Source organism: Salmo salar, chromosome ssa29 (genome assembly GCF_905237065.1).
Source record: "Salmo salar chromosome ssa29, Ssal_v3.1, whole genome shotgun sequence".
NCBI classification, from domain to species: Eukaryota; Metazoa; Chordata; class Actinopteri; order Salmoniformes; family Salmonidae; genus Salmo; species Salmo salar.
The window spans coordinates 28082188-28098709 of record NC_059470.1 but is presented as its reverse complement, the minus strand read 5'-3'; the positions used below and the strand labels follow the sequence as shown (position 1 = coordinate 28098709).

General features: G+C 52.6%; 1 protein-coding gene across 7 annotated transcripts in view; it reads right to left on the bottom strand.

The window, feature by feature from the left end:
* Positions 1-16522, bottom strand: part of LOC106590533 (phosphatidylinositol 5-phosphate 4-kinase type-2 alpha) — a 56290-nt gene that overhangs the window by 28370 nt on the left and 11398 nt on the right. For all 7 annotated transcript variants that reach the window (XM_014181640.2, XM_045711013.1, XM_045711010.1 and 4 more), the window contains exons 2-6: positions 6644-6741; positions 6034-6130; positions 5143-5295; positions 4897-5043; positions 4521-4559 (exon numbers count right to left, since the gene is read on the bottom strand). In XM_014181640.2, coding sequence (XP_014037115.2) covers positions 4521-4559; positions 4897-5043; positions 5143-5295; positions 6034-6130; positions 6644-6741 — 534 coding nt within the window. The remainder of the gene's footprint in view (positions 1-4520; positions 4560-4896; positions 5044-5142; positions 5296-6033; positions 6131-6643; positions 6742-16522) is intronic.

Here is a 16522-nt window from a genome sequence, read left to right as displayed (position 1 = left end):
GTGTAACGGGCAGGTAGGGGGGAGTGTAACGGGCAGGTAGGGGGGAGTGTGTAACGGGCAGGTAGGGGGGGAGTGTGTAACGGGCAGGTAGGGGGGAGTGTAACGGGCAGGTAGGGGGGGAGTGTGTAACGGGCAGGTAGGGGGGGGAGTGTAACGGGCAGGTAGGGGGGAGTGTGTAACGGGCAGGTAGGGGGGAGTGTAACGGGCAGGTAGGGGGGGAGTGTAACGGGCAGGTAGGGGGGAGTGTGTAACGGGCAGGTAGGGGGGAGTGTAACGGGCAGGTAGGGGGGAGTGTGTAACGGGCAGGTAGGGGGGAGTGTAACGGGCAGGTAGGGGGGAGTGTGTAACGGGCAGGTAGGGGGGAGTGTAACGGGCAGGTAGGGGGAGTGTGTAACGGGCAGGTAGGGGGGAGTGTGTAACGGGCAGGTAGGGGGGAGTGTAACGGGCAGGTAGGGGGGAGTGTGTAACGGGCAGGTAGGGGGGAGTGTGTAACGGGCAGGTAGGGGGGAGTGTAACGGGCAGGTAGGGGGGAGTGTAACGGGCAGGTAGGGGGGAGTGTGTAACGGGCAGGTAGGGGGGAGTGTAACGGGCAGGTAGGGGGGAGTGTAACGGGCAGGTAGGGGGGAGTGTGTAACGGGCAGGTAGGGGGGAGTGTAACGGGCAGGTAGGGGGGAGTGTGTAACGGGCAGGTAGGGGGGAGTGTGTAACGGGCAGGTAGGGGGGGAGTGTAACGGGCAGGTAGGGGGGAGTGTAACGGGCAGGTAGGGGGGGAGTGTAACGGGCAGGTAGGGGGGAGAGTGTAACGGGCAGGTAGGGGGGGGAGTGTAACGGGCAGGTAGGGGGGAGTGTAACGGGCAGGTAGGGGGGGAGTGTGTAACGGGCAGGTAGGGGGGGAGTGTGTAACGGGCAGGTAGGGGGGAGTGTAACGGGCAGGTAGGGGGGAGTGTAACGGGCAGGTAAGGGGGAGTGTAACGGGCAGGAAAGGGGCGAGTGTAACGGGCAGGAAAGGGGCGAGTGTAACGGGCAGGAAAGGGGCGAGTGTAACGGGCAGGAAAGGGGCGAGTGTAACGGGCAGGAAAGGGGGAGTGTGTAACGGGCAGGAAAGGGGGAGTGTGTAACGGGCAGGAAAGGGGGAGTGTGTAACGGGCAGGAAAGGGGGAGGGTAACGGGCAGGTAGGGGGAGGGTAACGGGCAGGTGGGGGGAGGGAAACGGGCAGGTGGGGGGAGGGAAACGGGCAGGTGGGGGGGAGGGAAACGGGCAGGTGGGGGGGAGGGTAACGGGCAGGTGGGGGGGAGGGAAACGGGCAGGTGGGGGGAGTGTAACGGGCAGGTGGGGGGAGTGTAACGGGCAGGTGGGGGGGAGTGTAACGGGCAGGTGGGGGGGGGAGTGTAACGGGCAGGTGGGGGGGAGTGTAACGGGCAGGTGGGGGGAGTGTAACGGGCAGGTGGGGGGGAGTGTAACGGGCAGGTGGGGGGGGAGGTGTAACGGGCAGGTGGGGGGGAGTGTAACGGGCAGGTGGGGGGGAGTGTAACGGGCAGGTGGGGGGGAGTGTGTAACGGGCAGGTGGGGGGAGTGTGTAACGGGCAGGTGGGGGGGAGTGTGTAACGGGCAGGTAGGGGGGAAGTGTAACGGGCAGGTAGGGGGGAAGTGTAACGGGCAGGTAGGGGGGAAGTGTAACGGGCAGGTAGGGGGGAGTGTAACGGGCAGGTGGGGGGAGTGTAACGGGCAGGTGGGGGGGAGTGTAACGGGCAGGTGGGGGGAGTGTAACGGGCAGGTGGGGGGGAGTGTGTAACGGGCAGGTGGGGGGGGAGTGTAACGGGCAGGTGGGGGGGAGTGTAACGGGCAGGTGGGGGGAGTGTAACGGGCAGGTGGGGGGGAGTGTAACGGGCAGGTGGGGGGGGAGTGTAAAGGGCAGGTGGGGGGGGAGTGTAACGGGCAGGTGGGGGGGGAGAGTGTAACGGGCAGGTGGGGGGGAGTGTAACGGGCAGGTGGGGGGGAGTGTAACGGGCAGGTGGGGGGAGGTGTAACGGGCAGGTGGGGGGGGAGGGTGTAACGGGCAGGTGGGGGGGAGGGTGTAACGGGCAGGTGGGGGGGAGGGTGTAACGGGCAGGTGGGGGGGAGGTGTAACGGGCAGGTGGGGGGGAGTGTGTAACGGGCAGGTAGGGGAGGGTGCAACGGGCAGGTAGGGGAGGGTGCAACGGGCAGGTAGGGGAGGGTGCAACGGGCAGGTAGGGGAGGGTGCAACGGGCAGGTAGGGGAGGGTGCAACGGGCAGGTAAGGGGGAGTGTGCAACGGGCAGGTAAGGGGGGGAGTGTAACGGGCAGGTAAGGGGGAGTGTGCAACGGGCAGGTAAGGGGGGGGTGCAACGGGCAGGTAAGGGGGGAGTGTAACGGGCAGGTAAGGGGGGAGTGTAACGGGCAGGTAAGGGGGGGAGTGTAACGGGCAGGTAAGGGGGGGAGTGTAACGGGCAGGTAAGGGGGGGAGTGTAACGGGCAGGTAAGGGGGGGAGTGTAACGGGCAGGTAGGGGGGGAGTGTAACGGGCAGGTAAGGGGGGGAGTGTAACGGGCAGGTAAGGGGGGAGTGTAACGGGCAGGTAAGGGGGGAGTGTAACGGGCAGGTAAGGGGGGAGTGTAACGGGCAGGTAAGGGGGGAGTGTAACGGGCAGGTGGGGGGGTGTAACGGGCAGGTGGGGGGGGAGTGTAACGGGCAGGTAGGGGGGAGTGTAACGGGCAGGTAAGGGGGGAGTGTAACGGGCAGGTAAGGGGGGAGTGTAACGGGCAGGTAGGGGGGGAGTGTAACGGGCAGGTAGGGGGGGGAGTGTAACGGGCAGGTAAGGGGGGGAGTGTAACGGGCAGGTAAGGGGGGAGTGTAACGGGCAGGTAAGGGGGGGAGTGTAACGGGCAGGTAAGGGGGGAGTGTAACGGGCAGGTAAGGGGGGAGTGTAACGGGCAGGTAAGGGGGGAGTGTAACGGGCAGGTAAGGGGGGAGTGTAACGGGCAGGTAAGGGGGGAGTGTAACGGGCAGGTAAGGGGGGAGTGTAACGGGCAGGTAGGGGGGGTGTAACGGGCAGGTGGGGGGGTGTAACGGGCAGGTGGGGGGGGTGTAACGGGCAGGTGGGGGGTGTAACGGGCAGGTGGGGGGGGTGTAACGGGCAGGTAGGGGGGGTGTAACGGGCAGGTAGGGGGGGTGTAACGGGCAGGTAGGGGGGTAGAGGTGAGTGTAACGGGCAGGTGGGGGGGAGTGTAACGGGCAGGTGGGGGGGAGTGTAACGGGCAGGTGGGGGGAGTGTAACGGGCAGGTGGGGGGGAGTGTAACGGGCAGGTGGGGGGGAGTGTAACGGGCAGGTGGGGGGGAGTGTAACGGGCAGGTGGGGGGGAGGTGCAACGGGCAGGTAGGGGGGGAGTGCAACGGGCAGGTAGGGGGGGGTGTAACGGGCAGGTAGGGGAGGGTGTAACGGGCAGGTAGGGGAGGGTGTAACGGGCAGGTAGGGGAGGGTGTAACGGGCAGGTAGGGGAGGGTGTAACGGGCAGGTAGGGGAGGGTGTAACTCGGGCAGGTAGGGGAGGGTGTAACGGGCAGGTAGGGGAGGGTGTAACGGGCAGGTAGGGGAGGGTTTAACGGGCAGGTAGGGGAGGGTGTAACGGGCAGGTAGGGGAGGGTGTAACGGGCAGGTAGGGGAGGGTGTAACGGGCAGGTAGGGGGAGGGGTGTAACGGGCAGGTAGGGGGGTAGGGGGTGTAACGGGCAGGTAGGGGGAGGGGTAGTGCAACAGGCAGGTAGGGGGGGGGAGTGCAACGGGCAGGTAGGGGGGTGCAACGGGCAGGTAGGGGGGGTGCAACGGGCAGGTAGGGGGGGGTGTAACGGGCAGGTGGGGGGGTGCAACGGGCAGGTAGGGGGGGGTGTAACGGGCAGGTGGGGGGTGTAAGGGGGGAGTGTAACGGGCAGGTAAGGGGGGGGGTGTAATGGGCAGGTGGGGGGGGGGTGTAATGGGCAGGTGGGGGGGGTGTAATGGGCAGGTAGGGGGGGGTCTTAACAGAAAAGGGTGGATGGTTTGAATACCCCCCCATGTAGTGGACAGAATGGCAGGTCAGGTAGGCAACACAGAAGCTGTGTTGGTTTAAATCACCAGGTCTGAAGACACAGCTCCCTCTCGCCCTCCCCTCTCTCCCTCCCTCTCCCCCTCCCTCTCTCCCTCTCTCATCCTCCCTCCCTCCCTCCCTCTCATCCTCCCTCTCTCCCTCCCTCTCATCCTCCCTCCCTCCCTCCCTCTCTCCTCCCTCTCATCCCTCGCTCTCACCCTCCCTCCCTCTCATCCTCCCTCCCTCTCATCCTCCCTCCCTCTCATCCTCCCTCCCTCTCATCCTCCCTCCCTCTCTATCCTCCCTCCCTCCACATGGTGTTACAGGACAGGGAGAGGCCAGGAATCAGAATCCATACTCAGTGTCTATATAAATACATTAAACACACCATGTATAGGTCCAGAACTGGTTGTGTGTGTGTGTGTGTGTAAATGACTGTACCTTCTCCTTGTCGCTGGCCTCCCTGGCCACAGTGGAGCCCTGACAGACAAAAAGATGGCAGACATTTTATTATTGATATCCTTTTGTAAGCCTGTGACCCTCCCTCCCTGCCTCCCCCCACCCACCCTCCCTCCTCCCTGCCTCCCTCCAACCCACCCTCCCTGCCTCCCTCCAACCCACCCTCCCTCCCTCCCTCCCTGCCTCCCTCCAACCCACCCACCCTCCCTCCCTGCCTCCCCCCCACCCACCCTCCCTCCCTCCCTGCCTCCCCCCCACCCACCCTCCCCCCTCCCTCCCCCCCACCCTACCTCCCTGCCTCCCCCCACCCTCCCTCCCTGCCTCCCCCCACCCTCCCTCCCTCCCTCCCCCCACCTACCTTCAGGTCATATTTCTTGTAGACGGGGAGGCGGTGGGAGAAGATGTTCCTGGTGACGATCATGTAGGTCTCGTCTCCGTCCACCGTGAGGCGGTACATCCCCAGGAACTGAGGCAGCAGCGTGTTGCCATGACACTCCACTATGAACTAGGAGGAGGGGACTCACTTTGGTACTTCTTTAGGCTTGTGTGTGTGTGTGTGTGTGTGTGTGTGTGTGTGTGTGTGTGTGTGTGTGTGTGTGTGTACCTGGTGGTACTTCTTGAGGATGTTGTGCATCTCAGCCACATCCTCACTGGTGATGGTTTTGATGACGTAGTGTTTGTCGTAGGTGGTGTGAAAGCGAGCGCCAGTCCGACCCTGAGCATCACTATTCAACGGAGCCGCACGGGTCAGCGAATTCTACAGGAAGAGAAGAGTCAATCACTCATTTCTGGAGACATGAAACAGTGTTTGAATCTACAGAGAATGAGTGAGAAGGAGAGAGGGAGGGAGAGAAGATGGAGAGAGAGACAAAGAGAGAGAGACAGAGAAAGACAGAGAGAAAGAGAAAGAGAGAGAAAGAGAAAAAGATGAGAGAGAGACAGAAAGAGAGAGAGACAGAGAGAAAGACAGAAAGAGAGAGAGAAGATGAGAGAGAGAGACAGAAAGAGGGAGGAAAGATAGAGAGAGAAGATGGAGAGAGACAGACAAAGAGAGAGGCTGACTGTGTGAGTATCAGAAACAGCTGAAGTCAGGCAGGCCTCCAATCCCTCTACTGCACCCTCCAATTGCCCAGCCCTCCACCGGCGCCACTGTGTGTAACGACAAACACCCCTCCTTCCCCTGGGGTTGTGGCCCCCGCCTGCCACACAGCTGATGCCCTCCAGAACTACCCCAGATCCAGAACCCCCCCACCCTTCCTAGCCCCCTCCATGTCTGGTTGTCTTTCCACCGCCACTGAAATATAAACATGACAAACAGAGACAGCTGCAGAGGACCAGGAGCAATGACCTAGCATGCCAACACACACACACACACACACACCCCGAGAGAGAAACAAGACAGAAAGGAGAGAAAGATGCTGATAAGACATGAAAGAAAGGCCAAGATGTGGGAGAAACGCAGAGTGTGAGAGGGAGTGAGATGTTCACTCTGTACCTGGAAATCCTGGTCATCGATGCCAAACCTCTCTCTGAGGTTGCGGAACACCAGAGGACAGTACTCCTTAAACTTAAAATGGCTCGGCATGTTCTCCCTGCACACACATACATTTAACATTAGATAGCATTTACCTTAGGACCAGGGGTCCCCAAACTGGTGTGGCCCTCGACCCCAACATGTAAAACAAATGATGTAATCAACAGCCAATGTTTAGACTATGACAGTCTATTACAAATCAGTCTGAAATACTTTCAAAAGTACTGTCAATCTGAAGGAAGTATGGTTTGAAGTGAAATCAGAAAGGTATTTTGTATGATCTTCTGTTTAGAGAAGAGCATCATGGATTGTTCTATTCCCCTCCGTCTGATTTAGTGCCTGGTCTTGTGGTGATTGTAGAGGGACACTGCAGAGACATGGGTGTCCCTGGGAGTCTTATCTTCCAGTGATGGGGTCATAACATTCTGTACTTTAAACCATTCAAAAGATACAGGCACGTAGGTAGGTAGAAAACTGCTGTTTCTCTCGCAAAACTATTTTCAAATCAGGGTCGTGGCCCCTAGTTTGGGAAACGCTGGATTAGTGTGTGTGTGTGTGTCTGTACACTTACTTGTTGAAGAGGTGATTGTCCACCTTGATCTTGGAGTAGGCCTTGAAGTCATCAGGCATCAGCATGATGGGGATCTGAACATGGCTCAACTCATTGATCTGAGACAGAGACAGAATAGTGACGAAACATAAAATCCCATCAGTTTGAACGGTGAGTCCAGATACCTTTTCATTGAATCTAGATGAGCATACAGCACCTCTGACCTCATCACATCCCCTTCCTCTGCCTCGTTAGCTCAGTGATCAACATCCTGCTTGTGCAGGCTTTGGTTCCAGCCCAGTACCAACGCCTAAAGACTAAGAGCCACCCTCCTGAGGCAGGGACAGAGTTGTAGTCACACGCAGTCTCAGTCTCGCTAGACTACAACTCTGTCCCTGCCTCAGGAGGGTGGCTCTAAAGATCTCTGCTGTCTGGAGGCTCGCTAGACTACAACTCTGTCCCTGCCTCAGGAGGGTGGCTCTAAAGATCCCTGCTGTGCGAGACTGCGCGTGCGAGACTGCGCGTGCGCGCGTGTGTGTGTGTGAGAGAGAGAGTCATGTTGAGAGGTTGTTCAGGACCAGTCTGTTTATGGTTTTGTTAACTCGTTAATAGCAGCCACTCTCCTCTTCTAGGTGTGTGAGAAACATAACGAGGCCAAGGCCACTGTCCTCTTCTAGGTGTGTGAGAAACATAACGAGGCCAAGAACACTGTCCTCTTCTAGGTGTGTGAGAAACATAACGAGGCCAAGAACACTGTCCTCTTCTAGGTGTGTGAGAAACATAACGAGGCCAAGAACACTGTCCTCTTCTAGGTGTGTGAGAAACATAACGAGGCCAAGAACACTGTCCTCTTCTAGGTGTGTGAGAAACATAACGAGGCCAAGGCCACTGTCCTCTTCTAGGTGTGTGAGAAACATAACGAGGCCAAGACCACTGTCCTCTTCTAGGTGTGTGAGAAACATAACGAGGCCAAGGCCACTGTCCTCTTCTAGGTGTGTGAGAAACATAACGAGGCCAAGGCCACATCATGCTTTTCCAAGGAGAGAATAATCTGCTTTGCCATTTTTGTAAGAAGTTGCTTAAAATGTCCTAAAGTTAAAGTTGTACTGTAATGTAGTGAAAGACTTGTTGTTTTAATAGGTAGTGGACAATATCCACACAACAGATGGATGGATGGATGCATCTCTCCCCTACTGCTGCAGCATCCACACAACAGATGGATGGATGGATGCATCTCTCCCCTACTGCTGCAGCATCCACACAACAGATGGATGGATGGATGCATCTCTCCCCTACTGCTGCAGCATCCACACAACAGATGGATGGATGGATGCATCTCTCCCCTACTGCTGCAGCATCCACACAACAGATGGATGGATGGATGCATCTCTCCCCTACTGCTGCAGCATCCACACAACAGATGGATGGATGGATGCATCTCTCCCCTACTGCTGCAGCATCCACACAACAGATGGATGGATGGATGCATCTCTCCCCTACTGCTGCAGCATCCACACAACAGATGGATGGATGCCTGCATCTCTCCCCTACTGCTGCAGCATCCACACAACAGATGGATGGATGGATGCATCTCTCCCCTACTGCTGCAGCATCCACACAACAGATGGATGGATGGATGCATCTCTCCCCTACTGCTGCAGCATCCACACAACAGATGGATGGATGGATGCATCTCTCCCCTACTGCTGCAGCATCCACACAACAGATGGATGGATGGATGCATCTCTCCCCTACTGCTGCAGCATCCACACAACAGATGGATGGATGGATGCATCTCTCCCCTACTGCTGCAGCATCCACACAACAGATGGATGGATGGATGGATGCATCTCTCCCCTACTGCTGCAGCATCCACACAACAGATGGATGGATGGATGGATGCATCTCTCCCCTACTGCTGCAGCATCCACACAACAGATGGATGGATGGATGGATGCATCTCTCCCCTACTGCTGCAGCATCCACACAACAGATGGATGGATGGATGCATCTCTCCCCTACTGCTGCAGCATCCACACAACAGATGGATGGATGGATGGATGCATCTCTCCCCTACTGCTGCAGCATCCACACAACAGATGGATGGATGGATGGATGCATCTCTCCCCTACTGCTGCAGCATCCACACAACAGATGGATGGATGCCTGCATGAAGTGACATGACGTGGTTTCTGTGAGAAGTACAGGCAGTGGGTGTGTTACCCCAACTTACCCTACATTAGTAACTGTGTTTATGCAAGTTTTTAGGGGACATAAAAAAATGCATCAATAGGATGCCAACTAGTTAAAACTATCCCATTTGGGATGGAGCTATTGATTAGCCCAATAGGATAAACACTAAATGCAGATGGCCTGAAGCATGGGGTTGTCTCTCTAGTTACAGCCACTACGCTGCATCAGTTGGACTACAGCTGATAATAGTTACTGCTGATCGTTTGGACCGGATCGTTTGGACCGGATCGTTTGTGGAAGCAGAAATTGTATTTTAGATAGTGTCAGCGTAATTATATTTACATTCATTTTGGAGTAGAAAGTCCTTTAAAAAAATGTCACCAGAACTGAGCTTCTCAGTTTATCATCATACAAATGATCCAGATACACTGATGAGGTAAACTAGCGAACTAGATCACACACACACACACACACAAATGTAAAGAGAGACCATTGTAAGTATGTTGATTTATTTTCCCTTTTGTACTTTAACTATTTGCACATCGTTACAACACTGTATATAGCTATTATAAGACATATGAAATGTCTCTATTTCTTTGAAACTTTTGTGACTAATGTTTACTGTTCATTGTTTACTTCACTTTCGTCTATTAACATATGTTTCCCATGCCAATAAAGCCCTTTTGAACTGAGGTAGCGAGAGAGAGGGACAGACCAACCAACCTGCACATTTTTTTAAATCTTTATTTAACTAGGCAAGTTAGTTAACAACAAATTCTTATTTACAATGATGGCCTAGGAACAGTGGGTTAACTGTCTTGTTCAGGGGCAGAACGACAGATTTTTACCTTGTCAGCTCTGGGATTCGATCTTGCAACCTTTTGATTACAAGGCCGCCTGCCTCTTAACCCGCCAGGCCGCCTGCCTCTTAACCCGCCAGGCCGCCTGCCTCTTAACCCGCCAGGCCGCCTGCCTCTTAACCCGCCAGGCCGCCTGCCTCTTAACCCGCCAGGCCGCCTGCCTCTTAACCCGCCAGGCCGCCTGCCTCTTAACCCGCCAGGCCGCCTGCCTCCACATATGACTCAGAGGTATTTACCTCCTGAAATTTAAAGAAAGAATTGCAGGATTTCTTTAACTGCATGTTGAGGGGAACATCTGCATTTTGTTAGGGAAAAGGTAGAGACAGCAGATCTTGTTGCAGACGATGTCCTGGCCTGTCATAATATAACAGACGATAGATCCTGCCATATCAACATGAGCCCTTGTAGATTCAAATTTTACAATTGTTGCTATTAGTTACATTTTTGGTGTATTACTTCTATGCATAATTGTTTATGTTGAAATATACAGTACCAGTCAAAAGTTTGGACACATCTACTCATTCAAGGGTTCTTTATTTATACTATCTTCTACATTGTAGAATAATAACTCATCCCAAGCCACCTCAATTGGGTTGAGGTCGGGTGATTGGAAAGGCCAGGTCATCTGATGCAGCACTCCATCACTCTCCTTCTTGGTCAAATTGCCCTTACACAGCCTGGAAGTGTGTTTTGGTGTATTTTGGGTCATTGTCCTGTTGAAGAACAAATGATAGTCTCACTAAGCCCAAACCAGATGGGATGGCGTATCCCTGCAGAATGTTGTGGCAGCCATGCTGGTTAAGTGTGCCTTGATTTCTAAAGAAATCAGACAGTGTCACCAGAAAAGCACCATTACACCACCTCCTCCATGCTTCACAGTGGGAACCACACATGCGGTAATCATCCGTTCACCTACTCTGTGTCTCACAAACACACAGTGGTTGGAACCAAAAATCTCAAATTTGGACTCATCAGACCAAATGACATATTTCCACCGGTCTAATGTCCATTGCTCGTGTTTCGGGGCCCATGCAAGTCTCTTCTTACTGGTGTCCTTTAGTAGACGTTTCTTTGCAGCAATTCAACCATGAAGGCCTGATTCACACAGTCTCCTCTGAACAGTTGATGTTGAGATGTGCCTGTTATTTATTTGGGCTACAATTTCTGAGGCTGGTAACTTTTTTACGACTGCAAAAATGTTCCGTATTGACTGACTTTCATGTCTTAAAGTAATGGACTGTCGTTTCTCTTCACTTATTTGAGTGATTGTTGCCATAATATGGACTTAGTATTTTACCAAATAGGGCTATCTTCTGTAAACCACCCTACCTTGTCACAACACAACTGATTGGCTCAAACACATTAAGGAAAGAAATTCCACAAATTAACTTTTAACAAGGCACACCTGTTAACTGAAATGCATTGCAGGTGACTAAAGCTGTCATCAAGGCAAAGGGTGGCTACTTTGAAGAATCTCAAATATGTTTTGATATGACTACATGTGTGTTATTTCATAGTTTTGACCAGAGGAAAGAGTGCCTCCTACTGGCCCTCCAACACCACTTCCAGCAGCATCTGTTCTCCCATCCAGGGACTGACCAGGACCAACCCTGCTTAGCTTCAGAAGCAAGCCAGCAGTGAGATGCAGGGTGGTATGCTGTCATACATTGTCCACAGGGTAAGGAAACCAATGTGTCATTTAGTAATTTGGGTGAACTATCCCTTTAATTCTGAGGTTGGGGGGGGTTATTAAAAGTTTTTTGTTTTGTTTTTTTATCCACATAGCAGGAACAGCACCAGCTAGTGGTCAGAACCCGGTAATAACAGGAAGGGACATACACCTAACAACTTCAATGACTATATTGTCAGAACAGGGGAAAACATTACATAGGATGAAGAAACAATATGCTGTGAGACACAGCTCCATCCTACTGGTCAGACAGGACTGATTCTATATACTTGTTGTCGGGGTGGGATTGGTGTGGGGACTGGAGGGTTCATGGGTGGGATTGGTGTGGGGACTGGAGGGTTCATGGGTGGGATTGGTGTGGGGACTGGAGGGTTCATGGGTGGGATTGGTGTGGGGACTGGAGGGTTCATGGGTGGGATTGGTGTGGGGACTGGAGGGTTCATGGGTGGGATTGGTGTGGGGACTGGAGGGTTCATGGGTGGGATTGGTGGACTGGAGGGTTCATGGGTGGGATTGGCGTGGGACTGGAGGGTTCATGGGTGGGATTGGTGTGGGGACTGGAGGGTTCATGGGTGGGATTGGTGTGGGACTGGAGGGTTCATGGGTGGGATTGGTGTGGGACTGGAGGGTTCATGGGTGGGATTGGTGTGGGACTGGAGGGTTCATGGGTGGGATTGGTGTGGGGACTGGAGGGTTCATGGGTGGGATTGGTGTGGGGACTGGAGGGTTCATGGGTGGGATTGGCGTGGGACTGGAGGGTTCATGGGTGGGATTGGTGTGGGGACTGGAGGGTTCATGGGTGGGATTGGTGTGGGACTGGAGGGTTCATGGGTGGGATTGGTGTGGGGACTGGAGGGTTCATGGGTGGGATTGGTGTGGGGACTGGAGGGTTCACGGGTGGGGTTGGTGTGGGGACTGGAGGGTTCATGGGTGGGATTGGTGTGGGGACTGGAGGGTTCATGGGTGGGGTTGGCGTGGGGACTGGAGGGTTCATGGGTGGGATTGGCGTGGGGACTGGAGGGTTCATGGGTGGGTTTTGAGAGTTTCTTTGGATTCCTCAGTTAGAAAAAAAAGTTTGTCGAAATTGGACGTTAGGTACTATATTTAATAAATATATATGAATCCTATAAATTAAAATGATTAACTTGGGTGCAACCAATTAGCTTAATTTCTCAAAGATAAAATTATATTTCAACAAAATAATGTTGCAGGAATGCAGCTGTTTCTACAGAAATGATTTCAGAACAATCTGAGATGGTCATGGCTTACTGAAATGACATCAACGACCAAACCACCCATTCATGCCAATAAAGCATTTATTGAATTGAATTAAGAGAGAGACGGAGAGATAGCCATTGAGGCTGCAGCTTAACCAGTATCTGGTCCAGGACGAAAGGAGGCAAGGAAAGGAAGCTAGTGGACTTCAGAAGGGGGCAGAAAGTTGATGATGGAACTTGGATGTTAAGGAGAGAGACTACTGAGAGAGAGACAGACTGGCAGTGAGGTGGGGTGCCAGGCAACAACGTCACGCAGAGACTGATGCATCCTGAGTACTTCAGGAGACGTCACCACATCACAAAGCTCTGTTTCAGACACAGTACAGAGGCAGGAGAGAAGACAATGCCCCTGCACACACACACACACACACACACACACACACACACACACACACACACACACACACACACACACACACACACACACACACACACACGGCACTGGGCCAACCTTCAGGAGGACAGCACAGTGGCAGGAAGCAGCAGCGATGTATTCTGGGGGCTGACGGTGACAGACTACAAATCTCTCCCCTTAAGGAAGCATGATTACTAATCTCTCTGTAGAATTATATCATCATGACGCACTCATCTGTTCAGTCAGACAGGATTTAGCTCAGAATGAAGAGAACCACAGAGAACAGCATTCTCCAGACCTCTAGAATGAGTAGCCCGACCGGGCCGGTCTATGGCTGTGTCCCTAATTGTACCCTATCCCCTTCACAGTGCACTACAGTGCCCTATGGGCCCTAGCAAGGTCAAAAGTGAAATATAAAGGGAATAGAGGGCTGTTCGGGACGCATTGTAGTCACTGTATTCCTTGGCTTGTTCGAATCAACTCTGAGTGAAGCTAAGTGGTGACGACTGCAGCTCTCATGTTGCGTTTAATCTCCTCCTCTGATGATGGCTCCAAACGTCAGTCTCTTATCTCTTCACTCGCTCAGCCCGGCCAACTTTCACAGTACCACTTCCTGTTCGTCGTCGCCTTGGTGACAGAGTCTGGTGTTTCCACCACAGAGCGGAGTGAGCAAGCTCCGTGCCCCGGTGGACAGGAAGTGGGAGAGGAACTCAGTCAGCACACGGAGGCTTCTCTCTCCCTCTCTCACAACACCCTCTGACAGACAGGCCCACAGCTCTCTGAACGACACAGCTCTCTGACAGACAGGCCCACAGCTCTCTGACAGACAGGCCCACAGCTCTCTGACAGACAGGCCCACAGCTCTCTGACAGACAGGCCCACAGCTCTCTGACAGACAGGCCCACAGCTCTCTGAACGACACAGCTCTCTGACAGACAGGCCCACAGCTCTCTGACAGACAGGCCCACAGCTCTCTGAACGACACAGCTCTCTGACAGACAGGCCCACAGCTCTCTGACAGACAGGCCCACAGCTCTCTGAACGACACAGCTCTCTGACCGACCGACCCACAGCCCTCTGACAGACAGGCCCACAGCTCTCTGAACGACACAGCTCTCTGACAGACAGGCCCACAGCTCTCTGAACGACACAGCTCTCTGACAGACAGGCCCACAGCTCTCTGAACGACACAGCTCTCTGACAGACAGGCCCACAGCTCTCTGAACGACACAGCTCTCTGACAGACAGGCCCACAGCTCTCTGAACGACACAGCTCTCTGACAGACAGGCCCACAGTTTTCTTTATTATAAATTGTATAATAGTGAAGACATCAAAACCATGAAATGACACATATGGAATCATGTAGTAACCAATAAAGTGTTCAACAAATCTAAATATATTTTATATTTGAGATTCTTCAAAGTAGCCACCCTTTGCCTTGATGACAGCTTTGCAAACTCTTGGCATTCTCTCAACCAGCTTCATGAGATAGTCACCTGGAATGCATTTTAATTAACAGGTGTGCCTTGTTAAAAGTTAATTTGTGGAATTTCTTTCCTTCTTAATGCGTTTGAGACAATCAGTTGTGTTGTGACAAGGTAGGAGTAGTATACAGAAGATAGCCCTATTTTGTAAAAGACCAAGTCCATATTATGGCAAGAACAGCTCAAATAAGCAAAGACAGTCCATCATTACTTTAAGACATGAAAGTCAGTCAACACGGATTTTTTTATTTTATTTTTTTTAAGTTTCTTCAAGTGAAGTCGCAAAAACCATCAAGCGCTATGATGAAACTGGCTCTCATGAGGACCATCACAGGAAAGGATGACCCAGAGTGACCTCTGCTGCAGAGGATAAGTTCATTAGAGTTACCAGCCCAAATAAATTCTTCAGAGTTCAAGTAACAGACACATCTCAACATCAACTGTTCAGAGGAGACTGAGTGAATCAGGCCTTCATGGTCGAATTCTTGCAAAGAAACCACTACTAAAGAACACCAATAAGAAGAAGAGACTTGCTTGGGCCAAGAAACACGAGCAATGGACATTAGACCAGTGGACATCTGTCCTTTGGTCTGATGAGTCCGAATTTGAGATTTTTGGTTCCAACCGCCATGTCTTTGTGAGACGCAGAGTAGGTGAATGGATGATCTCTCCATGTGTGGTTCCCACCGTGAAGCATGGAGGAGGTGGTGGTGTGATGGTGCTTTGCTGGTGACACTGTCGTGATTTATTTATAATTCAAGCCACACTTACCCAGCATGGCTACCACAGCATTCTGCAGGAATACACCATCCCATCTGGTTTGCACTTTGCGGGCCTATCATTTGTTCTTCAACAGGACAATGACCCAACACACCTCCAGGCTATGTAAGGGCTATTTGACCAAGAAGGAGAGTGATGGAGTGCTGCATCAGAAGGCCTCCACAATCACCCGACCTCAACCCAATTGAGATGTTTTGGGATGAGTTGGACCGCAGAGTGAAGGAAAAGCAGTCAACAAGTGCTCAGCATATGTGGGAACTCCTTCAAGACAGTTGGAAATTCATTCCAGGTGAAGCTGGTTGAGAGAATGCCAAGAGTGTGCAAAGCTGTCAAGGGAAAGGGTGTCTACTTTGAAGAATCTAAAATATATTTTGATTTGTTTAACACTTTTTTGGTTACTAATTGATTCCATATGTGTTATTTCATAGTTTTGATGTCTTCACTATTATTCCACAATGTAGAAAATAGTAAAAAATAAAGAAAAACCCTTGAATGAGTAGGTGTTCTAAAACTTTTGACTGGTACTGTATATATAGATTTTTAGCAAATATTTTCTTACTTTTAAAATAATTCTGCATTGTTGGTTAAGGGCTTGTAAGAAAGCATTTCACAGTAAAGTCTATATCTGTTGCATTCGGTGCATGTGACAAATAAAATGTGATTTTACACACACCCTTCACTTCTGGTGGGGTCTACTGTACACGCATTGATAGCCACGCAGGGCAACGAGGGCACTAGGATATATACTGTTGGTGACTAAAGATATATTCATTTTAAATCAATGTCATGGTCTCCTCTGGCATAACACATCATATTTCTGTCTGCTCTACGGCATGCTACAGCTACCTGGATGCAGCGGGGACACACACACACACACACACACACACACACACACACACACACACACACACACACACACACACACACTAGAGGGCGCAACAGAGGTCCCAACCCCAACTGTGCACAAAAGATGACCTCTCCTCTCCTGCTTCATCAAGTTGCCCCTCTCCAACCCGACCACCCAAACACAAGAAGTGTGATGGACCATGTGGAAAGACACGCACGTACACCACACACTCTGGATGTGCTCGGCTGGTCCCTGGGGAATCCAGGTCCTTTGTGATATCCCATCTATTCTGTTCTTCACCCATGTTCACCACATACTAGCTGCAGGTCAATCCTGTGGCTATTAATAGGAACAGCCTCTTACGTCACACACAGACCCAGAGAGCGAGGGGTAGAGGGACAGAGGAATAGGCA